The 19,377-nt window shown below is 46.6% G+C and overlaps 1 protein-coding gene across 7 annotated transcripts in view; it reads right to left on the reverse strand.

Annotated features, from left to right (window-relative positions):
- Positions 1-485: 485 nt before the first annotated feature.
- Positions 486-19,377, reverse strand: part of PHC3 (polyhomeotic homolog 3) — a 364,349-nt gene continuing 345,457 nt past the window's right edge. For all 7 annotated transcript variants that reach the window (XM_063916218.1, XM_063916215.1, XM_063916214.1 and 4 more), the window contains 2 exons: positions 19,122-19,335; positions 486-3,674 (listed from right to left, as the gene is read on the reverse strand). In XM_063916218.1, coding sequence (XP_063772288.1) covers positions 3,520-3,674; positions 19,122-19,335 — 369 coding nt within the window. In that variant the 3' untranslated portion in view covers positions 486-3,519. The remainder of the gene's footprint in view (positions 3,675-19,121; positions 19,336-19,377) is intronic.

A 19,377-nucleotide genomic window follows, 5' to 3' on the forward strand; every position in this document is an offset into this window, starting at 1 on the left:
CACTTAGGACGTCAGAGAAAAACCTAATAAATACTTTCTTTACTAGGAGCTCAGGAGAGCCCCTAGTGTGCAACCAGCTCGAGCCTGGCACAGATTCTAACTGAGGTCTGGAGGAGGGGCATAGAGGGAGGAGCCAGTGCACACCAGTAGTCCTAATTCTTTCTTAGAGTGCCCAGTCTCCTGCGGAGCCCGTCTATTCCCCATGGTCCTTACGGAGTTCCCAGCATCCACTAGGACGTCAGAGAAATGTACTAGGTACAAATATTCAGTAGGTAATGAAAGCCCCAGGTCAGCACTCTGTTCTTGCTTTCAGGAGTTACTGTAAGATTACGCTCAGACAGGTTTGACAGCTTATACGTAGTATTTGCATGTCACCTAGTACCAAGGAGTATATTTGCAAATGCTCACATGGGTAAATGACAAGGACACGTCTACAAAGGATTTTTATGAAATGAATGATCTTTTAAAGACTAATACAGCATTACTTCTACTGCAGGGAATAAAAGGTTTATTGCACATCTGATATTATAATAAGTATTTTTATAGTGCATAACACTGTAAATGCTATAATACATGTGAATACAGAGGATTAAACTGTAAACAACTCATAAAACTTTAACATAGACGACAATATATATTATATATATTTTATCTGTTGGACAGAAAATCAGCTTACATCGTGAAGAACTGTAACATATCTGTGTGTGTGTATAAATATATATTTAGTATCATTTTCCACAAATTGTGACAGTGTCAGATAATAAGGGAACCATTCTCTGTGCACACTAGACAATAAGGTGATATGTGAATTTTTCTTAGCAAGAGTACATCATTTTATACATCTTATGCAAAAATACACGTCTTTGTAACAATTTATTTTGAGGGAGCCGAAGTATTACATCATTTGTGTTCAGATGATGGAGCTCTGTCATGACCTTGAGCGCCACTTTGCAAAGTCCTAATATAGACACCTCCACTGATATTTGTTGACAGGGTTCTGGTGTAGACTGCCTGTAGAAATTTGTGTTCACCATAGGGCAGAGCATTAGGTAAAGAAGAGCAGTCATATTACATAGCTAATACTTTAATTATCTGTGGAAGCACAAAACTGGCTGCTTATTACCAGCTACTGTGTTTATGCATAAGGAGTGTCCTCAACTCCCTACTTAGATGTCACTCTGTACAACTTTCCCTGGAGCATAACTGGGTGACCAGCTTTCTTCACTTATAAAAAAGGATTAAGAATAGCAATACTTCCTGTTTAAGTTACAAATCAACGTAAGTGTGAACAAAGGTAGTGCAAAACTTTCCATTTACCACATTATAGTGCATACTTTATATACATATATGTTTTATATTTATAATCTTATTGCCTAATAAAAATATTAAGTTAATGGCTCCTTCTCTTGTGTTGGTGAGTGATGTAATCAGCATGTCTGATTGTCGACCTTCAGGATGTTGACGTGCAAAGTTTCAGAAGGGAAAGGAGGACGCATCAAGCCCCGGAGAGAGAGAGAGCGGAGAAGCTGCCCAAAGCAACCAATAAGGGTCTAACTGCTATTTCAAAGACTGTGCTAGATACCTGTCAGCTAGAGCCGGTTTGGTTGCTTTGCGTAACTTCTCCACTTTATCTCTCTCCAAGGCTTGATACATCTCCTCCAGAATGTCTACACATGAAATTAGGGTTAGGGTCAGCCTGCATTTAGGGTTAGTCTAAAATAGGAGTGTGGACATTCTGACTCTCGACATTCATAATGTTGACATATTGAACTGGTCGACATTGTGTCAGTGTAGACAGTTAAAGGTTGAGATACTGAAGAGGTTGACATTATGGTGTGGACATAATAAATATGACATTACATACCACACACATTTTGTTAAATGCAATTCCCAGCATGTGATGCACACCAGGGAGTGTAGCCGCACTTATCAGGACTTGCTAGTGTTAACAATGTAGGCAAGCCACAGTAGTACATTGCAATAAATAACAGCAGAATCATTGTGGCTACTTCTGCTGGACAAAAAGTTTTATGGGCAGATTTATGAATATTAATTTTTTATAAAATAATATGAAAACGTGTGTTTTCACACCCTTTTCACATTATTTTAGTGTAGCCTATAAGAGAGAATTAGCAGAATTCTCCTCAAAGTCCTTAATATCTTCATTTTATTTTTTTAGGAAACATATCGCATTTCCCATACTTGTAATGGGGAATGTAAACTGCTTCAAATTTACTAATGTTAAATTGTAAAAAAAAAAAAAAAACACCGGAGGGAGCCCTGCGATAAGAACGCTATCTTTACTTCCCTATGGTTTCCCGACTTCTTCTCTGCTCTGCCTGACATCTAACAGGCAGAGCAAAGCCTGAACCCGGTGCCTGTGATCAGTCTACTGTGTCTAAATAGACCACAGGCTGATCACATAAGTGTAGGATAGAAAATAAAATAAAACTAACTTGAACACAGGGTCCAGTGATAGGTGACCTCCTCTCTGTAACTCGATCTCAGTGATCCAAACCAGGCGGCAGCAGGGGGTCCGGCACTAGCACAGCGGGAACAGGGGGATCAGTGAAGCAAGGAATTGGGCTGCTGCAGCAGCAACAGAGGATGCAGTGAGCCAGGCAGCACTAGGGGGCCCAGTGGAAGCACAGCAGGGGGTCGTGAGGCAGGGAGCCTGGCTGCAGCAGCTGGCTTTGGAAGACAAGCAGGAGCCGGGAAGGGGGGAGGAAAGGTGACAGCAGCGGAGGCAGCAGCAGAGAGGTAGCTGGAGCATGCACAGACACCCTCTCATTTATTTTTTCCTAAAAATACAGTGAGAATTGAGCCAAGGCGATTCGCAGCGAAAGAGCTTTATCGCTAGCTTTATCCCTGCAAGTGATTTTTGATAAATTCAAGTGAAATTTCCTAAATTCACAATGCAAATTTAGGCGAAAATATCACACCACAACCACATTTTAAATGCGGATTCTGGTAAATATGCCCCTTAGTGCTTTATTCTTACTATGGTTTCCTAGACATTTGCACTCTATTTGACTGCACTCATAATGCAGAGATAATGGCTTTACGTTATAGAAATTACTAGTCATTTGTTTGTCTATGCAGTACTTTAGCTATTTTCAAGGTAATAAAAAATACAAGTAGTAATAACAAATACAAGTAGTAAAACACACTGAATGTTTGCACACTTATTGAAGGGTTTATTAGGATGCCATTGCCAAATGTTGCAGCTTTGTTTGGAGGATTCCAGTCCTTTATTCTGCCAGCTTCCAGGTCATTGTATGCAGAAAAGTATAAAAATGGTCATCATGCCTTGGACCAAGGAATACTGGTTGTATGGTATACTGTGTATGTGTGTGTATCATGTGATGTCAAATAATAAAGCTCCCAAAACACCTAACGAATGGCCATGAATGTGACAGGCTTACAGTAATGCCACAGTTTACAAAACTATCCACTGTGTGTAACACAACGTACTTGCACAGACTATTTCACGTCCCAATAGCTTTTGCAGCTCTGCTACTAGGTTTCCTTTAGTGAATTAATGCGAGCACAAATCTTCAGGGCTGGTCCTAGCTTAATATTCATTGTACTCATGAGGTGGTCTTCCTTCAGTAACAGGAGGGCCTGTCCATCAATTTCCTGTGTTCTGAACTCCTCAGCGATTTCATGGCACCCTAGCCAGCAAAAGGAAGAAGTTGTGTCATTTCACATGGGAAAGATGTAGCGTTAAAGGGACCTACAACAATGAAAGTATTAGGATAGTGATCTACAGTACATTTGCAAATTAGGGAAAATAATTCCAATGTATTGGTTGTACATGCTGTCCTGCACTGATTTTTTCTTTATATTCCTTTTCAGCCATGTATTTATAGGACAGAACAGAGGTGTTATTTTCATTGCAAGAGCATATTATGTAGCTGGCCCTCTTTGCTTTGGATACATACAACTGTATGTATCTGGCACTTTGTTAAGCATCACACAGCTACAAAAATAAGCAGCTGTCTGCTCATCAAAAGTGCAATAGTAATTGGAAAAAATAAGAATTTACTTACCGATAATTCTATTTCTCGTAGTCCGTAGTGGATGCTGGGAACTCCGTAAGGACCATGGGGAATAGCGGCTCCGCAGGAGACTGGGCACAAAAGTAAAGCTTTAGGACTACCTGGTGTGCACTGGCTCCTCCCCCTATGACCCTCCTCCAAGCCTCAGTTAGGATACTGTGCCCGGACGAGCGTACACAATAAGGAAGGATTTTGAATCCCGGGTAAGACTCATACCAGCCACACCAATCACACCGTACAACCTGTGATCTGAACCCAGTTAACAGCATGATAACAGCGGAGCCTCTGAAAAGATGGCTCACAACAACAAAAAACCCGATTTTTGTAACAGCAACTATGTACAAGTATTGCAGACAATCCGCACTTGGGATGGGCGCCCAGCATCCACTACGGACTACGAGAAATAGAATTACCGGTAAGTAAATTCTTATTTTCTCTGACGTCCTAGTGGATGCTGGGAACTCCGTAAGGACCATGGGGATTATACCAAAGCTCCCAAACGGGCGGGAGAGTGTGGATGACTCTGCAGCACCGAATGAGAGAACTCCAGGTCCTCCTCAGCCAGGGTATCAAATTTGTAGAATTTAGCAAACGTGTTTGCCCCTGACCAAGTAGCTGCTCGGCAAAGTTGTAAAGCCGAGACCCCTCGGGCAGCCGCCCAAGATGAGCCCACCTTCCTTGTGGAATGGGCTTTTACAGATTTAGGCTGTGGCAGGCCTGCCACAGAATGTGCAAGCTGAAGTGTACTACAAATCCAACGAGCAATAGTCTGCTTATAAGCAGGAGCACCCAGCTTGTTGGGTGCATACAGGATAAACAGCGAGTCAGATTTTCTGACTCCAGCCGTCCTGGAAACATATATTTTCAGGGCCCTGACTACATCCAGCAACTTGGAGTCCTCCAAGTCCCTAGTAGCCGCAGGTACCACAATAGGCTGGTTCAGGTGAAACGCTGAAACAACCTTAGGGAGAAATTGAGGACGAGTCCTCAATTCTGCCCTGTCCGTATGAAGAATTAGGTAAGGGCTTTTATAGGATAAAGCCGCCAATTTTGACACACGCCTGGCCGAAGCCAGGGCCAACAGCATTACCACTTTCCATGTGAGATATTTTAAGTCCACAGTGGTGAGTGGTTCAAACCAATGTGATTTTAGGAACCCCAAAACTACATTGAGATCCCAAGGTGCCACTGGAGGCACAAAAGGAGGCTGTATATGCAGTACCCCCTTGACAAACGTCTGAACTTCAGGAACTGAAGCCAATTCTTTCTGGAAGAAAATCGACAGGGCCGAAATTTGAACCTTAATGGACCCTAATTTTAGGCCCACAGACAGTCCTGTTTGCAGGAAATGCAGGAAACGACCCAGTTGAAATTCCTCTGTAGGGGCCTTACTGGCCTCGCACCACGCAACATATTTACGCCAAATACGGTGATAATGTTGTGCGGTTACATCCTTTCTGGCTTTGATCAGGGTAGGGATGACTTCATCCGGAATGCCTTTTTCCTTCAGGATCCGGCGTTCAACCGCCATGCCGTCAAACGCAGCCGCGGTAAGTCTTGGAACAGACAGGGTCCCTGCTGGAGCAGGTCCCTTCTTAGAGGTAGAGGCCACGGGTCCTCTGTGAGCATCTCTTGAAGTTCCGGGTACCAAGTCCTTCTTGGCCAATCCGGAGCCACGAGTATAGTTCTTACTCCTCTCCGTCTTATAATTCTCAGTACCTTGGGTATGAGAGGCAGAGGAGGGAACACATACACTGACTGGTACACCCATGGTGTTACCAGAGCGTCCACAGCTATTGCCTGAGGGTCCCTTGACCTGGCGCAATACCTGTCTAGTTTTTTGTTGAGGCGGGACGCCATCATGTCCACCTTTGGTTTTTCCCAACGGTTCACAATCATGTGGAAGACTTCTGGATGAAGTCCCCACTCTCCCGGGTGGAGGTCGTGCCTGCTGAGGAAGTCTGCTTCCCAGTTGTCCACTCCCGGAATGAACACTGCTGACAGTGCTATCACATGATTTTCCGCCCAGCGAAGAATCCTTGCAGCTTCTGCCATTGCCCTCCTGCTTCTTGTGCCGCCCTGTCTGTTTACGTGGGCGACTGCCGTGATGTTGTCTGACTGGATCAGCACCGGCTGACCTTGAAGCAGAGGTCTTGCTAGGCTTAGAGCATTGTAGATGGCCCTTAGCTCCAGGATATTTATGTGAAGTGATGTCTCCAGGCTTGACCACAAGCCCTGGAAATTTCTTCCCTGTGTGACTGCTCCCCAGCCTCTCAGGCTGGCATCCGTGGTCACCAGGACTCAGTCCTGAATGCCGAATCTGCGGCCCTCTAGAAGATGAGCACTCTGCAACCACCACAGGAGAGACACCCTTGTCTTTGGTGACAAGATTATCCGCTGATGCATCTGAAGATGCGACCCGGACCATTTGTCTAGCAGATCCCACTGGAAGGTTCTTGCGTGGAATCTGCCGAATGGGATTGCTTCGTAGGAAGCCACCATTTTTCCCAGGACCCTTGTGCATTGATGCACTGAGACTTGGCCTGGTTTTAGGAGATTTCTGACTAGCTCGGATAACTCCCTGGCTTTCTCCTCCGGGAGAAAAACCTTTTTCTGGACTGTGTCCAGGATCATCCCTAGGAATAGAAGGCGTGTCGTCGGGATCAGCTGCGATTTTGGAATATTGAGAATCCAACCGTGCTGCCGCAACACTATCTGAGATAGTGCTACCCCGACTTCCAACTGTTCCCTGGATCTTGCCCTTATCAGGAGATCGTCCAAGTAAGGGATAACTAAAACTCCCTTCCTTCGAAGGAGTATCATCATTTCGGCCATTACCTTAGTAAAGACCCGGGCTGCCGTGGACAAGCCAAACGGCAGCGTCTGAAACTGATAGTGACAATTATGTACCACAAACCTGAGGTACCCTTGGTGAGAAGGGTAAATTGGGACATGTAGGTAAGCATCTTTGATGTCCAGAGACACCATATAATCCCCTTCTTCCAGGTTTGCAATCACTGCTCTGAGTGACTCCATCTTGAATTTGAACCTCTGTATGTAAGTGTTCAAGGATTTTAGATTTAAAATTGATCTCACCGAGCCGTCCGGCTTCGGTACCACAACCAGTGTGGAATAATACCCCTTTCCCTGTTGCAGGAGGGGTACCTTGATTATCACCTGCTGGGAATACAGCTTGTGAATGGCTTGCAATACTGCCTCCCTGTCTGAGGGAGACGTCGGTAAAGCAGACTTTAGGAAACGGCGAGGGGGAGACGTCTCGAATTCCAATTTGTACCCCTGAGATACCACCTGAAGGATCCAGGGGTCCACTTGCGAGTGGGCCCACTGCGCGCTAAACTTCTTGAGACGGGCCCCCACCGTGCCTGAGTCCGCTTGTAAAGCCCCAGCGTCATGCTGAGGACTTTGCGGAGGCGGGAGAGGGCTTCTGTTCCTGGGAACTGGCTGTGTGCTGCAGCCTTTTTCCTCTCCCTCTGCCACGGGGCAGAAATGAGGAGCCTTTTGCCCGCTTGCCCTTATGGGGCCGAAAGGACTGCGCCTGATAATACGGCGTCTTCTTATGTTGAGAGGCTACCTGGGGTAAAAATGTGGATTTTCCAGCAGTTGCCGTGGCTACCAGGTCTGATAGACCTACCCCAAATAACTCCTCCCCCTTATAAGGCAATACTTCCATGTGCCTTTTGGAATCCACATCACCTGACCACTGCTGCGTCCATAACCCTCTTCTTGCAGAAATGGACAGCGCGCTAACTCTTGATGCCAGTCGGCAAATATCCCTCTGCGCATCACGCATATATAAAAATGCATCTTTTAAATGCTCTATAGTCAGTAATATACTGTCCCTATCTAGGGTATCAATATTTTCAGTCAGGGAATCCGACCACGCTTTCTGTCGGCAGGTTCCTTTAGGGTGGCCGTATCAGGAGAGGGTAGTGCCACCTGTTTAGACAAGCGTGTGAGCGCTTTATCCACCCTAGGGGGTGTTTCCCAACGTGCCCTATCCTCTGGCGGGAAAGGGTATGATGCCAATAACCTTTTAGGAATTATCAGTTTTTTATCGGGGGAAACACACGCCTCATCACACACTTCATTTAATTCCTCGGATACAGGAAAAACTACAGGCAGTTTTTTCTCACCAAACATAATACCCTTTTTAGTGGTACTTGTATTATCAGAAATATGCAAAACATTTTTCATTGCCTCAATCATGTAACGTGTGGCCCTACTGGAAGTCACATTTGTCTCATCATCGTCGACACTGGAGTCAGTATCCGTGTCTGTGTCTGCCATCTGAGGTAACGGGCGTTTTAGAGCCCCTGATGGCGTTTGAGACCCCTGGACAGGCACAAGCTGAGTAGCCGGCTGTCTCAGATCGTCAACTGTCTTTCGTAAAGAGCTGACATTGTCACGCAATTCCTTCCATAAGCTCATCCACTCAGGTGTCGACTCCCTAGGGGGTGACAACTCTATTATAGGCAATTGCTCCGCCTCCATCTCATTTTCCTCCTCAAACATGTCGACACAATCGTACCGACACACCGCACACACACAGGGAATGCTCTGATAGAGGACAGGACCCCACTAGACCTTTGGGGAGACAGAGGGAGAGTATGCCAGCACACACCAGAGCGCTATATATAGACAGGAATACCACTATATAACGTGCTTTTCCCTTTATAGCTGCTATTATCAAAACTGCGCCAAATTAGTGCCCCCCCTCTCTTTTTTACCCTTTTCCCTTGTTGAAGACTGATGTCTTCTGCCGCCGATTTTTCCGGACCTCTTCTTGCTTCTGGCTCTGTAAGGGGGCCGGCGGCGCGGCTCTGGGACCGGACTCCGAGGCTGGGCCTGTGTTCGGTCCCTCTGGAGCTAATGGTGTCCAGTAGCCTAAGAAGCCCAAGCTGGCTGCAAGCAGGCAGGTTCGCTTCTTCTCCCCTTAGTCCCTCGATGCAGTGAGCCTGTTGCCAGCAGGTCTCACTGAAAATAAAAAACCTAAAACTAAACTTTCACTAAGAAGCTCAGGAGAGCCCCTAGTGTGCACCCTTCTCGGCCGGGCACAAAAATCTAACTGAGGCTTGGAGGAGGGTCATAGGGGGAGGAGCCAGTGCACACCAGGTAGTCCTAAAGCTTTACTTTTGTGCCCAGTCTCCTGCGGAGCCGCTATTCCCCATGGTCCTTACGGAGTTCCCAGCATCCACTAGGACGTCAGAGAAAACAACAATTAACTTACATAAGCACAAAATTGGAGCAGAATTTTTTATAGGGGTTGCATACAGCTAATACAGGGAAAACAAAATAAGATTTTACTTACCGATAAATCTATTTCTCGGAGTCCGTAGTGGATGCTGGGGTTCCTGAAAGGACCATGGGGAATAGCGGCTCCGCAGGAGACAGGGCACAAAAAGTAAAGCTTTTCCAGATCAGGTGGTGTGCACTGGCTCCTCCCCCTATGACCCTCCTCCAGACTCCAGTTAGGTACTGTGCCCGGACGAGCGTACACAATAAGGGAGGATTTTGAATCCCGGGTAAGACTCATACCAGCCACACCAATCACACCGTACAACTTGTGATCTAAACCCAGTTAACAGTATGATAACAGCGGAGCCTCTGAAAGATGGCTTCCTTCAACAATAACCCGAATTAGTTAACAATAACTATGTACAATTATTGCAGATAATCCGCACTTGGGATGGGCGCCCAGCATCCACTACGGACTCCGAGAAATAGATTTATCGGTAAGTAAAATCTTATTTTCTCTATCGTCCTAGTGGATGCTGGGGTTCCTGAAAGGACCATGGGGATTATACCAAAGCTCCCAAACGGGCGGGAGAGTGCGGATGACTCTGCAGCACCGAATGAGAGAACTCCAGGTCCTCCTTAGCCAGAGTATCAAATTTGTAAAATTTTACAAACGTGTTCTCCCCTGACCACGTAGCTGCTCGGCAAAGTTGTAATGCCGAGACCCCTCGGGCAGCCGCCCAAGATGAGCCCACCTTCCTTGTGGAGTGGGCCTTTACAGATTTAGGCTGTGGCAGGCCTGCCACAGAATGTGCAAGTTGGATTGTGCTACAGATCCAACGAGCAATCGTCTGCTTAGACGCAGGAGCACCCATCTTGTTGGGTGCATACAATATAAACAACGAGTCAGATTTTCTGACTCCAGCTGTCCTTGCAATATATATTTTTAATGCTCTGACAACGTCCAGTAACTTGGAGTCCTCCAAGTCACTTGTAGCCGCAGGCACTACAATAGGCTGGTTCAGATGAAATGCTGACACCACCTTAGGGAGAAAATGCGGACGAGTCCGCAGTTCTGCCCTGTCCGAATGGAAAATCAGATATGGGCTTTTGTAAGATAAAGCTGCCAGTTCTGACACTCTCCTGGCCGAAGCCAGGGCTAGAAGCATGGTCACTTTCCATGTGAGATATTTCAAATCCACCTTTTTTAGTGGTTCAAACCAATGAGATTTTAGAAAGTCCAAAACCACATTGAGATCCCACGGTGCCACTGGAGGCACCACAGGAGGCTGTATATGTAGCACTCCCTTAACAAAGGTCTGGACTTCAGGGACTGAAGCCAATTCTTTTTGAAAGAAAATCGACAGGGCCGAAATTTGAACCTTAATAGATCCCAATTTGAGACCCATAGACAATCCTGATTGCAGGAAATGTAGGAATCGACCCAGTTGAAATTCCTCCGTCGGAGCACTCCGATCTTCGCACCACGCAACATATTTTCGCCAAATTCGGTGATAATGTTGCACGGTTACTTCCTTCCTTGCTTTAATCAAAGTAGGAATGACTTCTTCCGGCATGCCTTTTTCCTTTAGGATCCGGCGTTCAACCGCCATGCCGTCAAACGCAGCCGCGGTAAGTCTTGAAACAGACAGGGACCCTGCTGAAGCAAGTCCCTCCTTAGAGGTAGAGGCCACGGATCTTCCGTGATCATCTCTTGAAGTTCCGGGTACCAAGTCCTTCTTGGCCAATCCGGAACCACTAGTATCGTTCTTACGCCTCTTTGCCGTATAATTCTCAATACTTTTGGTATGAGAGGCAGAGGAGGAAACACATACACCGACTGGTACACCCAAGGCGTTACCAGCGCGTCCACAGCTATTGCCTGCGGATCTCTTGACCTGGCGCAATACCTGTCCAGTTTTTTGTTGAGGCGAGACGCCATCATGTCCACCATTGGTCTTTCCCAACGGGTTACCAGCATGTGGAAGACTTCTGGATGAAGTCCCCACTCTCCCGGGTGAAGATCGTGTCTGCTGAGGAAGTCTGCTTCCCAGTTGTCCACTCCCGGGATGAACACTGCTGACAGTGCTATCACATGATTCTCTGCCCAGCGAAGAATCCTTGCAGCTTCTGCCATTGCACTCCTGCTTCTTGTGCCGCCCTGTCTGTTCACATGGGCGACTGCCGTGATGTTGTCCGACTGGATCAACACCGGTTTTCCCTGAAGCAGAGGTTCTGCCTGGCTTAGAGCATTGTATATTGCTCTTAGTTCCAGAATGTTTATGTGAAGAGACGTTTCCAGGCTCGTCCATACTCCCTGGAAGTTTCTTCCTTGTGTGACTGCTCCCCAGCCTCTCAGGCTGGCGTCCGTGGTCACCAGGATCCAATCCTGTATGCCGAATCTGCGGCCCTCCAATAGATGAGCACTCTGCAACCACCACAGAAGAGACACCCTTGTCCTTGGAGACAGGGTTATCCGCAGGTGCATCTGAAGATGCGACCCTGACCATTTGTCCAACAGATCCCTTTGGAAAATTCTTGCGTGGAATCTGCCGAATGGAATTGCTTCGTAAGAAGCCACCATTTTTCCCAGGACTCTTGTGCATTGATGTACAGACACCTTTCCTGGTTTTAGGAGGTTCCTGACAAGCTCGGATAACTCCTTGGCTTTTTCCTCCGGGAGAAAAACCTTTTTCTGAACCGTGTCCAGAATCATCCCTAGGAACAGCAGACGAGTTGTCGGCATTAACTGTGATTTTGGAATATTCAGAATCCACCCGTGCTGTTTTAGCACTTCTTGAGACAGTGCTAATCCCATCTCTAGCTGTTCTCTGGACCTTGCCCTTATTAGGAGATCGTCCAAGTATGGGATAATTAATATGCCTTTTCTTCGAAGAAGAATCATCATCTCGGCCATTACCTTTGTAAAGACCCGAGGTGCCGTGGACAATCCGAACGGCAGCGTCTGAAACTGATAGTGACAGTTTTGTACAACGAACCTGAGGTACCCCTGGTGTGAGGGGTAAATTGGAACGTGGAGATACGCATCCTTGATGTCCAAGGATACCATAAAGTCCCCTTCTTCCAGGTTCGCTATCACTGCTCTGAGTGACTCCATCTTGAACTTGAACTTCTTTATGTACAGGTTCAAGGACTTCAGATTTAGAATAGGCCTTACCGAGCCATCCGGCTTCGGTACCACAAATAGAGTGGAATAATACCCCTTCCCTTGTTGTAGAAGAGGTACCTTGACTATCACCTGCTGAGAGTACAGCTTGTGAATGGCTTCCAAAACCGTCTCCCTTTCGGAGGGGGACGTTGGTAAAGCAGACTTCAGGAAACGGCGAGGTGGATCTGTCTCTAATTCCAACCTGTACCCCTGAGATATTATCTGCAGGATCCAGGGATCTACCTGCGAGTGAGCCCACTGCGCGCTGTAATTTTTGAGACGACCGCCCACCGTCCCCGAGTCCGCTTGAGAAGCCCCAGCGTCATGCTGAGGCTTTTGTAGAAGCCGGGGAGGGCTTCTGTTCCTGGGAAGGAGCTGCCTGTTGCTGTCTCTTCCCTCGACCTCTGCCTCGTGGCAGATATGAATAGCCCTTTGCTCTCTTATTTTTAAAGGAACGAAAGGGCTGCGGTTGAAAAGTCGGTGCCTTTTTCTGTTGGGGAGTGACTTGAGGTAGAAAGGTGGATTTCCCGGCTGTAGCCGTGGCCACCAAATCTGATAGACCGACTCCAAATAACTCCTCCCCTTTATACGGCAAAACTTCCATATGCCGTTTTGAATCCGCATCGCCTGTCCACTGTCGCGTCCATAAAGCTCTTCTGGCCGAAATGGACATAGCACTTACCCGTGATGCCAGTGTGCAGATATCCCTCTGTGCATCACGCATATAAAGAAATGCATCCTTTATTTGTTCTAACGACAGTAAAATATTGTCCCTGTCCAGGGTATCAATATTTTCAATCAGGGACTCTGACCAAACTACCCCAGCACTGCACATCCAGGCAGTCGCTATAGCTGGTCGTAGTATAACACCTGCATGTGTGTATATACTTTTTTGGATATTTTCCATCCTCCTATCTGATGGATCTTTAAGTGCGGCAGTCTCAGGAGAGGGTAACGCCACTTGTTTAGATAAGCGTGTTAGCGCCTTGTCCACCCTAGGAGGTGTTTCCCAGCGCTCCCTAACCTCCAGGGGCAACCCACGCTTCATTACACACGTCATTTAATTCTTCTGATTCAGGAAAAACTATAGGTAGTTTTTTCACACCCCACATAATACCCTGTTTAGTGGTACCTGTAGTATCAGCTAAATGTAACGCCTCCTTCATTGCCAAAATCATATAACGTGTGGCCCTACTGGAAAATACGGTTGATTCGTCACCGTCACCACTGGAGTCAGTGCCTGTGTCTGGGTCTGTGTCGACCGACTGAGGCAAAGGGCGTTTCACAGCCCCTGACGGTGTTTGAGTCGCCTGGACAGGCACTAATTGATTGTCCGGCCGTCTCATGTCGTCAAACGACTGCTTTAGCGTGTTGACACTATCCCGTAGTTCCATAAATAAAGGCATCCATTCTGGTGTCGACTCCCTAGGGGGTGACATCCTCATATTTGGCAATTGCTCCGCCTCCACACCAATATCGTCCTCATACGTCGACACACACGTACCGACACACAGCAGACACACAGGGAATGCTCCTAACGAAGACAGGACCCACTAGCCCTTTGGGGAGACAGAGGGAGAGTTTGCCAGCACACACCAAAAGCGCTATATATAACAGGGATAGCCTTATAATAAGTGCTCCCTTATAGCTGCTTTATATATATCAAAATATCGCCATAAATTTGCCCCCCCTCTCTGTTTTACCCTGTTTCTGTAGTGCAGTGCAGGGGAGAGACCTGGGAGCCGTCCTGACCAGCGGAGCTGTGAGAGGAAATGGCGCCGTGTGCTGAGGAGATAGGCCCCGCCCCTTTTTTGGCGGGCTCGTCTCCCGCTATTTAGTGAATCCAGGCAAGGGTTAAATATCTCCATATAGCCTCTGGGGGCTATATGTGAGGTATTTTTAGCCTTTATATAGGTTACATTTGCCTCCCAGGGCGCCCCCCCCCCAGCGCCCTGCACCCTCAGTGACTGCGTGTGAAGTGTGCTGAGAGGAAAATGGCGCACAGCTGCAGTGCTGTGCGCTACCTTTAGAAGACTGCAGGAGTCTTCAGCCGCCGATTCTGGACCTCTTCTGACTTCAGCATCTGCAAGGGGGCCGGCGGCGCGGCTCCGGTGACCATCCAGGCTGTACCTGTGATCGTCCCTCTGGAGCTGATGTCCAGTAGCCAAGAAGCCAATCCATCCTGCACGCAGGTGAGTTCACTTCTTCTCCCCTCAGTCCCTCGTTGCAGTGATCCTGTTGCCAGCAGGACTCACTGTAAAATAAAAAACCTAAGCTAAACTTTTTCTAAGCAGCTCTTTAGGAGAGCCACCTAGATTGCACCCTTCTCGGCCGGGCACAAAAATCTAACTGGAGTCTGGAGGAGGGTCATAGGGGGAGGAGCCAGTGCACACCACCTGATCTGGAAAAGCTTTACTTTTTGTGCCCTGTCTCCTGCGGAGCCGCTATTCCCCATGGTCCTTTCAGGAACCCCAGCATCCACTAGGACGATAGAGAAATGATATTCTGTGGTTTGTAGCTTCGATGTTCAGACAGGATTAAGTATAGATGGGGGTGGGTGGTGGTGCAGTCAAGATACAAGCAGTCGAGATCATAGGTTTAGGGAAACTTATGGTTGCTGGAGAAAGGTTAGGTTTAGATTGCGGGGTAGGGAGGGTTAGGTTTAGGCAGCGGGGATGGGGATTAGGCACCTCTGGGGGGGGGGGGGGGGGGGCAGGGGGTAGGGTTAGGCAATATGGGTGAAGGTTAGGGTTAGGCTGTGGTAAGGGAGGGTTATGGGGCTGGGGAGAGGGCAGAACACCCCTTACTCACCCTTGTCTGTCTTCTCATCAGTGGGATCCCGGCAATATTGCATGCGTGTGGTCTCAAACGATATTGGCTAGTGTGTACATACAATAAGGCATCCGATACGCGCTCCCGTTGGGTCCCCTGCGACATCCACCATCGTACCTCATCGCCAATGAGGGCCATGCAAACGACGCAAGGTCGTCCGGCATACATACTTGTTAGGTGTGACGAACGCCGGCTCGGGGGGGGGGGGGGGGGGGGTTGGAGTAGTGGCCATGCACTAAGCTTATGGGCTGTGTGCTCAGACAGGCATCGCTAGAGGGGGGAGTTTTCACTCGCCCAATTCGGTATTTTCCTTCCTGCTTTGCCTCGGTACTGAGTTTTTATGTTTCTTATTCCCAATTGGTACTTTCCTCTAGTATGTATAAGGACATGTTCTATAGCATTTATCATATTGGATAGCTCTCTCCTCACTGCAAGTTCTTGATGGGTTTGTTGGACACAAGTGATTGCCCTAAATGTGGGACCGCAAAAGCAAATTCCCCATGCAAGGTGAGGGCAAGAAGCTATTATTGATAGTTTCGGCGGTAGCTCGTAAGTGAATATTGCAAATTTGGACCAATGCAGACCCCCCCACAGGTTTCATTATATAAGAATAAATTATTTTATGCCTTTCAGATAGATTGTCTTGAAACCACATTACATAAGGAGACAAAGACAGCCTCTTTTTCTCAGTTATGGGAGAGGATTATAGATTCCCTCACTTTGGAACGTAAACATCAGATATACAACTGTTTTTGTTATAGTTTTTGGGACGAGACACGTATTTTATTGGAAGACCCCTGAATTTCACTACCTTCCAAAGACTAAATTATGCTCTATTTTTCCTCTCCACCATTACACGTATGCTTATCATTAGGAGAGGGCTGCTGGCCATGCCTGGGTTGAAACATGTATAGTACATGTTTATTTATTTTCTTGCACAGTATAATATATTGTCTATGCTACTGTATCTCCTTTTTTTTTTGTTTCTATTTGTAATATGTCTATGCTCCTGTTGAATAATTTGCCTGTATGTACGTCACGATGTAATGCACTTTTGCTTTGATAAATAAAGAAATGTTGAAAAAAGTTATTATGACCGTTTGTTCAGAATACCTTATTATTATTCTCTCATATTATTCTTACGTTCTCTCATATACACGTTAGATATGTTAGAATTCTTCTAACCTATTATCTCGAACGTGTATATGAGAGAATAATAATATTAGATCATCTCTATATGAACAGCTATTTATGTGTGTATAATTAACCCTGACGTCAAAAGTTAGATAGCACAGTACCCTGTGTATTCATATTTCGCAAAGGGCCTTTAACATGGCTGGATAAGACTAGTGGCTGTGAAAATTCAGATCCTGAAGCAATTTTGGAAATGGCTAGTCTTTCTATTATTATGTCATATAAAATTGTACATATTAGTAATTACAATTATAAAGCCAAACATTTACAACACCAGCCATAAACTGTTATCTGTTGCCCAATCTAGACATTAACATACATCTACTGACCCTTTGGGGGAAATTCAGATAGACCCGAACATTTTTCCAGTGCGAAAAACTGTGGTATTTTGTGAATAATTGTTTTTAGTGCTGATCTTTTTTTTCAGGCGATTCAATTAGCTCCTGTTTTTCTGTACAAAAATGTTATGGTTTTCAGAGAATTGGTGATGTTACCCATAGCAAACAACCAGATGCTATCATTTTCTAAAAGGCAATACAACATCTGCTTGGTTGCTATGGGCAAAATCACAAATTCTTTGTTTTAGAAGCGTTAGTAAATTTACCCCATAGAATCTGTGAAAAGTCATGGACCTACAGTATGTGTTTTCACGGCCACGATTGGGAAAACCTGCGTGGTTATTGGGGATTTTGTTAATCAGTGCCATCTGTGGGGATAACTGAATATCCCTGATTGTATCTGACAGGTCATGAGAGAAACTACAAATATGAAAACTAAGTAATTACATATGTATTTATTTATCTATATTTATTTGTTGTATTCACACGAGATCTGATATTTGATTGGTATATGGAATTTCTTGTGACACCACCTATGTAATATGAAATTTGAATTGTTCTTGCTCATATTGTTAATAATCTAGTTGCAAAGTTACACTTCATCATTACTCTCAAACTTGGATAAAAATAACTATATAGAAAATACATATATAATTGGCCAAGCTGTCCCGTCTGTGTCATGCACAGTGGGAGCTGGAGCACGTATTGAAAGGATAGTCCTGACACACCAGCCAAAGAGGAGGACCACTGTGTTGGAAACAGGGATAAGTAACACAGGGATGCTCGTTATGGGGGAGAAGCGGTATCAGCGCCATTGTGTGCACTGATACTTCTTCTCCCCCTGTATGAATGTGGGAAAGTGTGCTCAGTGACAGGGGTGCTATGTGCCACTGTCATTATCAGCGCTGCTAGCTACAAGAAAGCACGCCGATATGCAGGGCAGCGTGTGAATGGTCAGTAGCACTGACCATTCCGGCACCTGTAGCTATCGATTTCTACAACTACAGGTGTCGTTGCCCATTCACCACAGCAGTGAAAGCACAATCCCTGGCTGTGGCGGCTGCCGGCTCCAGAGTGCACAGGAGATCTCGCAAGAGTAGCAGGATCTTGTGTATGCCCAGAGGAGGCGGCTGGGCAGGGAGATACAACGCATCAGCACTAAGCTGATTTGTTGTGTGCTCTAGTGGGGATCGCCGGAGGGGGGAGTTTTCACTCCCCTACTCCAGCAGACAAGATGTTTATACATCTTGTCAGTGTGGTTTCCTAATGAGGTGAAGCAGGCCAGGAAGTGCTATAGCAGCAGGATCCGTGGCGCTATAATACATCCAGGGCCGGATTAAGGGCTGTGGGGCCCCCTGGGCAACAAACTTGTTATCAATTTTTATGCACCTAGGGCTGCTGCATGGGTTAAAATAGCGCCCTCCCATCCATCTCACTTACTGGCCGTTGGAGAGCGGAGCTGAGCTGGCCGCTTCTCCTGCTATGTGTGATGGAATACAGCACAGCGTGAGAGTGCACGCTTTGTAAAGAGAGGGGAGGAGGTCCGGGCAGTGCATGGCCTGGCAGCTGCTGTGGGAGGGTGCCGCGCATCCAGAGTCCCGCTGGCGGTGTCCAAGTGTGTTTGCATCCAGGTAAGTATACCCCGCTTTGGCAGCCTCACTCTCTGCTCCCGGAAGACATAGTCACGGTGGTTCCATGTCTTCTGGGGAACTCTGAGAGGAGACGGAGAGGTGGCATTGGGATTCCGGAGGCAGTGAGCGAGACTGCCAAGGCAAGGTACACTTACACTTGTGTCACATTTGCAGTGCAAGTTCTGGGGGACAGTGTGTAGGTGCCCAGGACAACCACCCTTGTCGCCCCTGCTATAATCCGGCTCTGAATACATCTTCCTCACAGTGAGGATGGACAGGGCATGGAGGAAGTGGCAGGATGCTGACTGAGGTGACCCAGCATATGCAGGGTATGATTTACTACTTATTCTATAATGTACTAGTTATTGTATAATGTGATATTGGTTTCAGATGTTTGTTGGCCATTATGGGCCGAATCCCACATGTTCACTGTATTGTTCTAATGAATGATGAGGAGTGCATCTCAGTAAGCTGTATCCACTCATGGAAGTAAAACTATTATTTTAATACATTTCGGATTTTCAATACCGTAATCCTAAACACACAGATATATAATAATCTAAAGAGTTTTGTTTTCTTCATTTATCTGGAATACCTCTATGTGCACAAACACTCAGAAAGACGTCTGTTGTACAAGTACCTGGTAAAGAATGTATGAACGCCCACACATCTTCCACTGTCCACAGAGATGGCTCTGTCTGTGCGTCTGGCAGCAGCTCAGCTGGTGAAGAGTTTTTCCTTAGTTGAAGGAGGCGTAACTCGTGCTCTCTCTCAGTCTGCCGACGCAGGCGAGTGGTCATCGCCACAGGTATGGAATCTTCAAACACCTCTGAACATGAGTAGGCTGTAGGTAGCTGTAAGACAATGCATTACCATTCAAAGGGATGTTTCATGTG

This window comes from Pseudophryne corroboree, chromosome 4 (assembly GCF_028390025.1).
Source record: "Pseudophryne corroboree isolate aPseCor3 chromosome 4, aPseCor3.hap2, whole genome shotgun sequence".
NCBI lineage: Eukaryota > Metazoa > Chordata > Amphibia > Anura > Myobatrachidae > Pseudophryne > Pseudophryne corroboree.